General features: G+C 37.8%; 1 protein-coding gene across 1 annotated transcript in view; it reads right to left on the reverse strand.

Moving 5' to 3' along the window:
• Nucleotides 1-14294, reverse strand: part of LOC101884100 (uncharacterized) — a 57400-nt gene that overhangs the window by 35936 nt on the left and 7170 nt on the right. Inside the window, exons 5-8 of the mRNA XM_087265324.1 lie at nt 13910-14126; nt 6028-6185; nt 4150-4326; nt 855-1028 (exon numbers count right to left, since the gene is read on the reverse strand). Of these exons, the coding sequence (XP_087121450.1) occupies nt 855-1028; nt 4150-4326; nt 6028-6185; nt 13910-14126 (726 nt within the window). The remainder of the gene's footprint in view (nt 1-854; nt 1029-4149; nt 4327-6027; nt 6186-13909; nt 14127-14294) is intronic.

The following is a 14294-nucleotide window of genomic DNA, read 5'->3' on the forward strand; positions in this document are numbered from 1 at the left end:
GTGTTCCGGCACCAAGTAAGCCCTGGCTATTCAGCAATATAAATACAAGAATTGTTCTTATAATTGGTTTATTCCCTAATATCACTCAAACCTAAGACTTGACCTATGATAATGATATTGTAGACCCAATCTCACAAGGAAATGTAATAATTTTGCACACTGTTTGCTCATTTGTATAAATTAATCTGATTTCTTTCGTATTTTAAACGGAGGTGTGCACCAACACCCCATCCCGAAAGGTCCTTCAAGCAAAACGTAAGAACAAACTTTTTCGTTTGTTATAAAAGATATTCGAAAAGGCTGAGTGATGAAATACTTTAGCACCTACACACCTCCAACCTGCAGGTGGCGCCAACATGCGTCACATTGCTCGCATGCTATCTTGTCTGACCTCTGTGGAATGATAAACTAATCGAGGCTGGAAGTAAACTCATGCCAAAGAATTATAAGTTCTAGAACACACACACCGATTGCGTAAATGCAACGTACCAATGGTAGCTCAAAGGTGTTTTTTTTTTTTTACAGTCAATACACAATCCCCAAAAGTTACAGTAGCTTTGGTGAGCTTCCAAACTGCCCAAACTAATTAAAAGAAAACAACAACTTTGTTTTGGCCAGATTTAGTTGGAAATTACTTTAATCCACTTCTTTTAATTTTTTTTAAAAAAATTTGAAATCTACCAGGGCCTGAACCCTACCCTTCATTGAGAAATGAATGAGATCATACAGATAAATTAAGATTGCATTGAGACATAACAGTATGAACTTTTAGATACTTTCTACAAAGCTTATACCAATAAAATGTACTTGGGAAAATCTGACCAAGCCTTAGAATGTTAGAGGCAGACTCTTACCGGGTCAAAACAAACTGGTTTTCTCTCTCTCTTTTACAAGATTCTGCTCTTTTCTGCCAATGATGGAAAAAGTAAAGAAGGTTGCTCATCTGAATGGACTGCATTAACTTCTCCAGCTTCTTCTGACTGGTTCGAAACTTCCACTTCGTCCATGCTAATGCTAACAAATGCGTGCTAAAGAAAGAAACACATCAACAACTCATTTAAAATACAGCAAATTCTAAGAATGCAATCAACATAAGTGATACTTAACAGTAGACACCCTAGCCATGTTTTCGTCCAAAGATTTTAATTAAATTTATGCACAAAACTGAAATATCACATAAAACATTTGCAAATAAAGCAGCGTTTCCATCCAACAAGTCCAAGAGAACAAAATCGCCCCGATAAACTGGCGCCAAATCGTCACCTTGGAATTATAAGGTTCTATCTGCGTTCTGAATGATTTTGAGATAATGAGCTTCAAAGTTTTTGCATTCCATAGCAAACAGTATGTGTGTAACATTTGTTTTTTAAATAAAAAGTCTAAAAATGTTAACAACTTATGAAAAAAATCCCAAATTTAAATAAGTTGTCATTTAATGAGAATATGTGAATAACTAAATTGACAAAAATGTCAGAAAGAACCTTATAATTCTAAGATGACGAAATATTAAAATGGACATTGCTGCATTAGCGGAAGGCCTTTTTTCGTATTTATTAACATACTAGCATCTTAGAACACATAGACGAAACGCTATTTGCACAGTCATGCCATCTTGCTTTCGAAAGAGAAAACTTCATTCAGAAGATTTGCGCTTTCTGCTGATGTTTTCCATTAAAGATGTTCGTCACTTTGTCGGTCACCCAAATATAATTGTCACTTTCCGCCATTTTGGATATCACATGATCTGTTGAAGCAAAATCTCATGCCTTTTTTTCATGTGCATGCTTGAATTTATTAGGTAAATGCATTTCCATCGTAATTTATTCACATTTTTTCTTATCGGTAAAGGGTTTATCCTGGAAGGGACTTCCGGATAGACGATATAGTAAGACGTTGGTTGTGTAGCTCCTCTAACTTTTATTCAAATTTCATAAAAACAAGACTACAAAAAACTTGTTAGTGCTCTTAAATATTTATAGTGCTGCATACGTTCAATATACGTTGCAATTTGCGCGTTTATAAATGCTGTCGTATAATACAGGAAATAGATGTCGCTCAAGGAGAAAGCTCGGCCAAGAGCACGGATGCGTTCCAGCTCAACAGCAAGAAATGACCCAGTGCTGCTTGCAATGGAATCTCTCCGAATGTAGATGATCAAGGTTAAAACTGACATTAAAGAAAGTTTGAAAGAAGAGATTGCGACGCTGGAAAAGAAAAGAGATACAAAGTTCGATGCAATGCGGCTAACCATTAACGAGCACTGTGCATCTTGAACAGAATGCTACATGCTCTGCAGATGCTTTTACGAAATATAAAATAATATTAATAATAATAATAATAATTAATTAATTTACAGCACTTTTCTGGACACCAAAGTGCTTTACACATCGGGAGGAGTGTCCTCATCCACCACCAATGTGCAGCATCCACCTGGATGATGCGACGGCAGCCATATTGCGCCAGACCACACACCAGCTGATTGGTGGAGAGGAGACACAGTGATGAAGCCAATTATAGTATAGGGATGGTTAGGAAGCCATGATAGACAGAGGCCAGTGGGCAGATTTGGCAGGATTGCCAGGGTTAAACCCCTACTCTTTTTCAAAGGACATCCTGGGATTTTTAACGACCACAGAGATTCGAGACCTTTGTTTAACATCTCGTCCAAAAAACGGCGCTCACTGAGCAGTATAGAGTGCCCTTCACTATACTGGGGCATTAGGACCCACGCAGACCATAGGTTGGGCGCCCCTGCTGGTCTCACTAACACCACTTCCGGCAGCAACCTAGCTTTCCCATGTGGCCTCCCATCCAGGTACTGACCGGGCGCAGTATAGCTTCAGTAGGCGACCAAATGAGAGTTGCAGAGAGCTAGCTGCCGGCTACATTAGAATGAACAAATAACAAGCTGAAGTTAAAAGTCTGTCTAAGCAGTTGTCAGAATTAACTGAGAAATGTATCGATCTGGAAGGCCATTCTAAGAGGCAAAATACAAAAATCGCGGGAATCCGAGACGCAATGGAAAACAGCCAAGGTGCCTGTGTGGCTAAACTGCTCATGGAGGTGGTTGGATTGGATGAGCTGCCCATCCTAGATGGTGCTCACAGAGCTCTGCGCTCCCGAGCAGAGGTCAGTGACCTGCTGCAGCAATTCATTGGGATACACTTTGCCCATACAACTGAAAACATCATGCAAAAAGTGTCATCACAGAGAAAACTCCATTCAGATCTTCAGAGACTATCCCTCGGCTGTGGTCAAACACCAGGCAGCATTTGCCAAAGTAAGGCAGATCCTTCAAGATAAACCTGGTGTGAAGTTTGGCATTCTTTATCCAGCAAAGCTGTGGGTGATGTACAGTGAAGAAGAAAAGCTTTTCACGGACGCTAACGAAGTATGGAAATTTGCAATCGAACATCTTAGCACAGATAAATTGAGCTAAATGCTGAGCAATAATCCCGGGACTTTGGGCTTGTTGTTTTGTTTAAGTTTCAGATAGCTGCCGGACTCACTGTCGAACTTTTCTGAAGTCTTTGCAAGATGAAGTTTCACAAACTAATTTCGAGAGGAGCACGTGATATGATTGACTGCAGCTGGCCACTCATCTACACTCATTAGCTAGCCAATCAGATTGATCCAAACTCACTATAAGTAACCTAGCTAAGAACTACTCCCTTATCTTTGTTTCCCGAAGAAACCCCCCATCCACCCCTTCTCCTTTCCTCTTTGCCGAGGGGAGCTCTCGAGAACACCTGATCTCGTACTCCCCTCACATGCTCTATGGACCTGGCGGGAGCCCTGGGCTCAACTATCTTCGAGCTCAGGGTTCTCTCCCAGGACAGCATGCCAAACCTGCTAACTTGCTAACAAGTTGTCAAACAGTATCTAAGTGTGAACTCTTGAAAGTAAAATGCAGAGGTCGGATTTTTATTTCTGTTTGTTTCTAATTTTACCTTTCTATTGCCTTCTACATATATTTTCAAGTGAACGTCTGCTTAAATTTCTAGCAATAACAATTTTTAAACCAGAAAAAAAATTTCATGCACATTTTTAAAATATATGCACATTTAGGATTTCCATCAAAGGTTTCAAACATAGAAATAGGTGGATGCAAACGCAGCTATTGACACAGACATAGAGCTCTATTTGTACCTGTACTGATGTGTGGCCAGTTCGTCTCTCTTCCAGCTTGTTATCCACAGGGTCAAGGCTTTACTTTGGAGTCGTCTGTCCCACCACAAGCATGCCCACTTCTCCTGCTGTCTCATAGTGATACGCTTTAAACATCTCTGTCTCCACAGCAGCCAGTGCTTATATAGCACAGAGAGACTGTCAATGTGTAACACAAAATGCGTTGCTCCGGGTACGTTTAAGATGACAAATCCACTAGAGGGTGCCATCTGCATAACAACTACATACAGCTGAAGTCAGAATTATTAGCTTCCCTTTGAATTTTTTTTTCTTTTTTAAATATTTCCCAAATAATGTTTAACAGCAGGGAAATTTTCACAGTATGTCTGATAATATTTTTACTTTCCTTTAGAAAGTCTTATTTGTTTTATTTCAGCTAGAATAAAAGCAGTTTTAAATTGTTCAAAAATAATTTTATTAAATTATTTATTAAATAATTTATTAAATTATAAACCCCTTTAAGCTATAATTTTTTCAATAGTCTATAGAACAAACCATTGTTTTACAATAACTTGTCTAATGACCCTAACCTACCTAGTTAACCTAATTAACCTAGTTAATCCTTTAAATGTCACTATAAGCTGTATAGAAGTGTCTTCTAAAATCTTTAAGATAAAAATATCTAGTTAAATATTATTTACTGTCATCATGGCAAATATCAAATAAATCAGTTATTAGAAATGAGTTATTAAAACTGTTATGTTTAGAAATGTGGTGAAAAAAATCTCTCAATTAAACAGAAATTGGGGGAAAAAATAAACAGGGGGGCTAATAATTCTGGGGGTTAAATAATTCTGACTGCAACTGTATATATATATGTTTATGTATATATACACATGTTATTTTGCTGTTATTTGGAGTTTTTCAAAGAAGGACACAGAAATAATCCTATATTCATTGATCATATGCAGGGCCAGGTGGAATCTGCTGACATTATTTTATGCTGAGAATTTTGGTAAAAATCTGAGAATTTCTGTGGAATTATTTTGAGAGTATCATAACTAAAACCTTAATATAGGAAATAAAAAGTAATACCTTTTGAACTTGTATTTAATGGTAAAATTGCAAACCCAATTAGATCCACTTTATTTGGAAAACAAAGCAAGTCTCTCATATAATATATCTACTAAAAGACAGAAAATATTACTGTACAAACTGCATTGTGCATAAATCAGATGCACATTTTCATATTAGTCAATAATATTACTGTAATTAATCAAAAAAACTGAATAAATATAGATTTACACACATTTACTCAAGTATCATTCATTTATTTTCTTGTCGGCTTAGTCCCTTTATTAATCCGGGGTCGCCACAGCGGAATGAATCACCAACTAATCCAGCAAGTTTTTACACAGCGGATGCCCTTCCAGCCGCAACCCATCTCTGGGAAACATCCACACACACATTCACTCATACACTACGGACAATTTAGCCTACCCAATTCACCTGTACCGCATGTCTTCGGATTGTGGAGGAAACCGGAGCACCCGGAGGAAACCCACGCGAAGGCAGGGAGAACATGCAAACTCCACACAGAAACGCCAACTGAGCTGAGGTTCGAACCAGCGACCTTCTTGCTGTGAGGCGACAGCACTACCTACTGTGCCACTGCCTCGCCCATTTACTCAAGTACATAAACAGAATTGATGATGGGCTACAAAATCTGCGGAAATCTGAGGAATCTGCGAGCGCAGATTCCGTGTGGGCCTGTTCATATGTCACGTTAAGTATCATTAGTGTAAAAAGGAAAAATCGCCGTTCTGTCCAATGAACCTGTATTGCATTCATAATGAGGTAAATGAGTCAATGCAGATTATACAGTAGGATGGTTCTTACTGGTTATGAATCATAGCCGTTCTGAGCATGTGCCGACTCCACCAGGTGGAACAGGTGGACATCACAAGCAAAGGTCTGCTGGGCTGAATGAGTCGCTTTCTTAAGTCATCGGTTTTGCGTTCACTGTGGAAATGTCTGCAGTCATAATGATTCTTCCACTGTAACAGAAGCAAAATGATTTGAGTGGTTTATAATGCATTAGTACATACTCTTGTTTGGTAATCACCAAATAAAGACATACGACATTAGAAAATATAAATCCTTGCTGCAAAACTAACCTAACAATAAAACTGTTGTATCTGACACCAAAATTCACAAATTTAGCAGCATTGATGACGAGCTGGATGAGCTTTATCTCCCATGATGGCCTAAAGGAGGTTGCCCAACTGAACACCTGTCATTACCCAGTTACTAAATAATTAATGCAGTGGACACTAATTGTTGATTGGAGCACAGACTGCTGAGGTGAAACAAAAGCAGGTATTTTTCAAAAAATACAATACAGGGATTAAAGCAAAAAACACATTGTTACATTACATGCTAAACATATGCCATTTCATCTTTTATCTACATCAAACAATGGTCGCACGTGTATAACAGAGAACATCAACAATGGTAAACACGGACATTAATTCAAAGAGGTTTGTCATCACGACACATACAAACACATCTGTGTTTACCTTGTGGTTTAAACCAAGTAAAAGCTAAGACGTGACAGGTAAAGCCCACATTTAAGGCATACTATGTAATTTTCACCACTAGAGGGCACATGTTCACAACAAACAAAGGGATAGTTTGATGAAGGGTTGCACTGTTTACCGGTACTATGGTAGTATTGTGATACTGTTGCTCTAAAATACTGGCGGTGCCAATGTAGTTGGCAAATGGTAGTATCGTCATTAACATACAATAGATAATGATGGATGTGGAAAAGTCATTAAAATGCTCACATGTTTGTGCAACAATAGACCATTGTATTTTAATAGTTTGTGCCTTTTAAAGTTGCAAGTTTTCTAATGTTTTCTGATGTTTCAAACTCGCATCTCAATCGGTTCATTTCTGTTCCTCTCCATATGGTTTAGTAGCTACAACAACCGTGACAATCTCTTAAAAAGAACGACTCAAAAAGTGAAATTTTAAATGACTTTGTATTGCTGATAAGACTGAAAAAAGAAAACAATGGATGAAAAACCCAAATAGCAACATTGAAACAATTTTTGACCACTTCATATACCCTAACCGCCTTGTTGGAAAATGCTATTTTTGTAACAAATTTTATTTGGTATAGTTTGTTTCTTTATTTGAGGGTGCTTTCACACCTACACTTTTGTTTTGGAACCCGTCTCGTTTACCTAGTTAGCGCAGTTCGTTTAGCATATGTGAAAACACGAATCGCACTCGGATCCACACAAAATCAATCACTCCGAGATCACTTGAATGAGGTGGTCTCGGCTCGATTGAAACGAACTCTGGAGCGGATCGATTGTAGTGAGAAAGCAAATGATCCGAGCCCGGTTACATCACAGTGTTTTATGGATATGTCATATGCATACGGCTATATGAAGAGAGAACTATGAGTAGGGCGGGAGGTCATTCAACAGACATCCTAAGTCTCCCGGAAGTTTCAGTAGTCTCCCTCAAAAGCACAGAGACTCCTGGATAATCTCCTGGTTATCACGCATTTTCCTCCCGGTCCTGGTCACGCACCTTTCTCACCCCTCCCCACCGCATCTCTCCTCGCTCTTCAGACACGTCGCGCGTACCTTGTCAAACACCACCAAACCACCACCCATCCCTGACGGCTGAGCGGGACTCTGCAAAATAAACCGTGAATCTCTGACCAATGTGAGGAGAGTTAACTCACACGTGACTTGTTTTAGCTCTTTTGGTCTGTTTAGAAATTTTGCAGTGTGAAAGCGAACCGCATTAAGAACAAAGAGCAACAATGAAACAATTTGAATCCCTGTTTCGGAACAACTGAATTGATTCACAGGTGTGAAAGCACTCTTAATGTATTTTTTGTTGGTCAGTTATCTTCAAAATAAACAAAAAGAATGAATTTTAGGTGAGGTTATGTGCAAATAATACCTTTTTTCAGTAAAACGGGAATTGTGAACTAAATTTAAGAACGATTATAAGACGTAAAATATAGTATTTCTGACTATTTTCTTTATAATTTGAGAATATGAAATACAATATCTCAAAACTACTTGGTATTGTGATACTTCAGCTGGTATAGTATCGTAAGATTAAATAATGGTATCGCGACAACTCTAGTTTGATGATGGCTTGGCTGAGTGTGGAATTATGGAAGTTGTGGGCTTCATTACTTCCTATGGGACTCCAGCAGTAATCTTGTTCATGGGCTACATTCCAGTCTAATTTCTTATGCCTTTCATTCCTTAACTTCCCTCAGTCTCATTCCCTTAGTTGTACATAATTTATCAAGTTACACAAGTGTACACAACTGGCAGGAACATCTAAATGGTTTTAAATGGAATGACTTGAACTACACTGTTGTGATGTCATAATCACATTGAATTTTGGGAAATATAGGTGCTGAAGTGGACTAATGAAGTTGACTCGCTCACGCTGTCAAAATCGAGGGTTTCCTTAGTTCCCTAGAAACATTTTTGCTTCATCCCTTAAAAAAAAAACACACACACACACACACACACACACACACACAATTAAATTATCCCGGACGAGCCCCCACTTTGGGTTACAACCTCTCTTTAAGACGGCTCGTTTAAAACAGAGAGAAAGCGACATAAAAGAATCGAGTAAGCGTTATAAGCATTGAAATCGATTTATTCTTACCCAACACATAATGGCATTAACATTCTTACCCAAAGACAACAAATAAATGTTGTATTGATGTGATATAACTACTAAAAGATAGAAAATATTACTTTACAAACTGTACTTTACATAGATTATATAAACATTCACAAATTGTTCAATAATATTACTGAAGTTCAGATAAAAAAACGGAAAAAATATACATTATATACAGGGCTTGACATTAACTTTTTTGATCACCAGCCACAGTGGCTAGTAGTCTTCCAACATTACTAGCCACTCTGCATTTTCACTAGCCAGAATCTTGTTGTTGTGAAAATATTTTTACATGCATAAATTTGACTTTGACATGCTAAAATTACTTGATTTAGATTGTGTGTTCTGTCCACATGCCTCCTCATTCATTTAACTTTTTGTGTGTCGTGTATAAGCAAACAGGTCATGGTTTCATAGTGTTATACTGCAATTATTTTTTATTTCACATGACATTTCAGAACTCAATATTAAGGTTTTACTAAATTTATCTCTTTTTCTCTCTATTTACCTCTAACGATAATTATTTCTTAGCCACAAATTTTAAATGTGTCAAAACAAGCTAAATATAGCTGTATACTATATTTTTATTTAACAAAACATTTCTTAAAAAAAACTAAACAAAGAAAAACAATTGACTTTTAAAAATAATTATTGTCATGAATCAAAAATAGGCACAGTAATCTGTCCTTGCTAAAGGTCTCTCAGATAACCAGTTAACTACACATAAATGGAGAGGTAATCTCATATTAAAGCAATGTTGATGATAATTAAACCATATTAACAAAAAAAAAAAACATAAGCAAAAGAAAGCAGGTGAAAAACATCCTGTGAGATAGTGGAAGGATGATCACACGGTTAAGGCCAATTAATAGCCTATGCCAGTGGTTCTCAAACTGTGGTACATGTAACACTAGTGGTACGCAGAGGAATGAAATATGTCATGTACATGCTACACACATTTCAAAATTTATCAAAAATTATGTATATAATATGCCATATATGACATATAACCTATATTTCTGAGGTAATCTGCCATGTTTTTTTTAACTGTGAGAGTTGGAGCTGATTTACTGGGCCTACTACGCTAATGTATTTCAACACTGCTCATTTTGGTGGTACTTGGAGAGACAATTTTTTCCTGAGGTGGTACTTGATGAAAAAAGTTTGAGAACCACTGGCCTATGCTGTAAAGCGAAAGCAACCAGTGCTGCTTACAAAAAGACATGTTTGGAGCTCTTGAAAGCAGCAAGACTGTGGGTGCATTAGCATTAGAACTTTTATTGTCTTACTATTTGAAAGAGAACCGATCACAGTTGCGTTCCAGGCACGGTTGCTTCAAGCAAGAAAACAGGAGCGTGTACTGTATGCGCTTTAAACAGTCGCGTGCATCACATCAGCTGTTAGGGCGAGTGATTATCCTCTCATTCGGTATTCATCTGCTTTCTTCCGCTCGCGCGAATACAATTTTTTATTTATTTTTTGTTAATTGTGCTGTTTCTCCATTCTAAGATCACATTTGCATGCATATTGGGTCATTCTTATAGTCGAACCTTGCTTTTTAGAAAACCACAATTTAAAAATTAGTTTCAACCAGCCAAAGTGGCTAGTGGGGGTGACTGTCTAACCCGCCAAAGCTAAAATCTACCCGCATATGGCGGGTGTTAATGTAAAGCCCTGTATATATATATACACGTGTATATATATATATATATATATATATATATATATATATATATATATATATATATATATATATATATATATATATATATATATGTATATATATATATATATATATATATATATATATATATATATATATATATATATATATATATATATATATATATATATGTGGGTGTGTGTGTGTATATATATATATATATGTGTGTGTGTGTGTGTGTATGTATATATATATATATATATATATATATATATATATATATGTATATATATATATATATATATATATATATATATATATATATATATATATATATATATATATATATATATATATATATATATCCATATTCACCTTTCTTCTGTCAAGAATCAGTAAAGAAAGAGGTAAAACCACCATTTTATCCTGGAATGATGAGGAAAAGAAGACAGGCACAGACAGTCTGTCCTCAGTTGCCTCATCCATCAAGCTGTATCACTTCCAGAAAGAAGCAGCCGTTCTCTCACGTTCGCAAAGAAAGTTCTATCTTATAGATAGGATAACTTTTATTTGATCACAGTCAAATAATGTAATTAAGGTCAGTCATCATTTTATAGAATTCAATCATTCATTTTTTTCTCATTTGATGGATGAGATTTTGACATGGCACACCTAGCAAAGCCTACAAATGCATCCAGAAAATTTCAGTGTGGGCGCAGATTGCCTAAAACTGGGCTGAATGAAACAATTCTGTTCATGTAACAAGCTGGTAAAGGCTCGAGGCGAAGATGGCATCCATCAATGCTGCCCACCACTTTATTAAAGACCGTACATGCACTGTAGGTGGTCAGCAGAAGGAAAAGAGATGACCTGTCTTATGAGGCCAGGGATTTTCCTGCTGACGTTGTGGATGTTTTGGTGTACATTAGAGAAGGGGATGGCAAATTAAGGCCCTGGCAGCAACAAGATATAACATTGCACTTGCCTAACCAAAATAGTTCATTAGTTCATATTAATGCTAACACGTAAAAGTGGATGACCTGCCGATGAGCTTAGACTAGTTAAGTATAGTTTCTTTTATAAAATGGTCTTAAAATCTGCAGCAGCCACTAATATATTAAGCAGTGTTGTTACCTAGCTAGCTGGAGACTATTTTAAGGCGCTGTGTAATGCCATATCACACCATGGTAAACAAGGTTCCTTGATTATATCTTAAGAATGAGAGTTCCTGACCATATCAACCTAGAAAATAGCAAACTTTCAACGTTCTTTTGTCTTGGTACACAAAGCATCTACAAAAGGGTCAAGCTTTAAAATGATCTTTGAGCGAGATGCGAATAGTCTTATCCGATTTAATGATTAATGCTAAGCTAAGCTTAAATCCAGACCAGACCAGGGCCGGAGTGGGACTCCTTTTCAAGTTTCAAGCCTAAGCCCGGCCCACCTCGGTTCACGACTGACTATATAAAAAAAAAACATCATTTCCAATTCAATTTTTAATGACACTATCATGTCTTTTTCAAGGACACAGCTGCTTTAGAACTTCAAATGTTTTTCATAAATATGAGAACATTAAAGGGTAGCTAAATCTCCAACACTATTCTTTAAAACATCACAATGTCCTTTCCTGCAATATCTGAATATACATCCTGTGCAAAATTCTTTATAGATATCCAGTCCTTTGTAACGGTGATCACAAAAAAGATAAAAATAAAATATGTACACCTATATAAGTAACCCAAACAGTATTATATTAACTCTTAACACTAAATATAAAAAAAAATAAATAAAAATACTCAGGTGAGGTTCGATCTCGGGTCGGCAGCTTCGTAACGCAACGTGCTGGCCGCTAGACCACAATGGTGCTGTTATGCTGGATTGTTTGGTAATATTTGCGCTTTTCATTATCAATTTTTCATCTCTCGCATATCTCTTAAATGATTTTGCTGATGAGCAAGATGTGCAAGACAAGGTGCCTTGATGAGCAAGGTGTTTGGAGTCGAATGATAATTACGTCATCATTAGCAAAATAATGATTAAAAATAGTGAGGCTATGGTCAAATAAGTAAATAAATAAATAAATGAAAAAAGTACGACTACTGAAAGTGCAAGCAGCTAGGGACATCAGCCCTTGCGGCCAAAAAACGGGCAGGCCAACAGGAAATTCTCCCGGGCCTCCCGATTAGCCAATCCGGGCCTGTGGCAGACCAGGAGATTAGCTTAAAGGATTCAAAAATGATAAACCTATATGTTTATCTCTGTGTCAGGGTTCTGCCACTCTGGTCTTGTAAATTCTTGTTTTGGTGGCAGAGCTCGGACACTAGCTTTGTCTTGTCCTGTTTCTGTCATAGTGTGTCTCTGTGTGCGCGCGCGGCGTCGTTGGTGTATGCAGAGTGTGCGTGCTCCCGCTTGATGCGGCCGTGCGGGCTCTGCGTGCCTCGGGCGCACACGCGTTCTTTTACTTGTGTTTATGTTCGTCTGTCTGCATCGTGGTGTTTCATTCCCAGCGTCTCAGTCTAGTTGGTTTCGGGTTTGGTCGGCGCTGGGATGAAACATGCACGATGCGTGTGTGAGTGCACAGTGAGTGCTTTCATTCATCGTGTATTCGTGTCTTGCGTTCAGTCTTCTGTTGGTGTTGTGTCTAGCACGTGGTGTGTGTTTACATGCACCATGTGCTTGTGTTGTCATGAACACGCGGTTAATGAGTTCTCTCATTGGCTGCATGTTCTAGTCTCGTTTTATGTGAGCGCATGGCTTGTGTTGTCTCTCTGTGTCATGCGTTCTCCCGTCTATTGTCTAGTCCCACCCTCCTTGTTAACCCAGTTAATTGTGTTCACCTGTTTGTGTTAACTTTCTACAGCTTATAAACCCCTAATGTCTGCTGTCCTGTGCCAGTTCGTGATTGTATGTTACCTTGTCGTGTGTCTGTTCCAATCGCGATCCCTGCCAGCCTGTCCAGTCCAGTTTGGTTTGCTAATTTGTTTTGCTAATGTTTTCCCCCTCGGGGTAGTTTGTTTTGCTGTTTTTGCCTTTTTTTTGTTTTGTTGTAAATAAATAATACTTTACCCTGCACTTGGGTCCTCGCCCTTTTTTCCCCTCACCGTACCGTGACACTCTGGGGGCGATGTTAAATAAGCTTATGTGTATAATATTGGAGTGTTCCAATATTAGCATAGAAAACTTGTGCTGAAATAACATTAACTGTACTGAAATATAGTAAATAATGAAAAGTAACAAGAAGAGCATCAGTATCTTAAAATATTTCTTTGTAATTATATCAATAGTAAATCATGGGTACACAAAGGGCACACCAATCGTTTGCTTGGAATCTGTCAGGTGCAGTTAAATCATCAGTATTGCCCTATTGTAGAAACTTCCTACCTGGTAAAAACTCTGAGAGAGCAGGAAAGCACTTCTCCTCCTGTCCACCGCATCAGTTTGAGCCCAACGCATCTTGACGGACAATCTCAGAACATACAGAGCTTTGTTTAGAATCCTCCTTCTGTCATGACAGCAGGCTTGGGAGAGTAACCGGAGTCTTTTACACCACATTCTCAGACAGCGCAACTGAAGATGGAGTCTACACAGATCATCGCACCTGCGCATTACAGACAGACACACTTACTTGGAAAGAAAATAGCGCCAACAGCAGTCGCAGGATCTCTTTCAGGGTGTAACATAATGATGAGCTTAACAATCTCAATCAAAACACGGTACACAAGAGCATTCAATTCCACTCATTTGGCTGAGCTTAAAATTACAGGTA

Source organism: Danio rerio, chromosome 8, assembly GCF_052040795.2.
Source record: "Danio rerio strain M-AB ecotype USA chromosome 8, GRCz13ab, whole genome shotgun sequence".
NCBI lineage: Eukaryota > Metazoa > Chordata > Actinopteri > Cypriniformes > Danionidae > Danio > Danio rerio.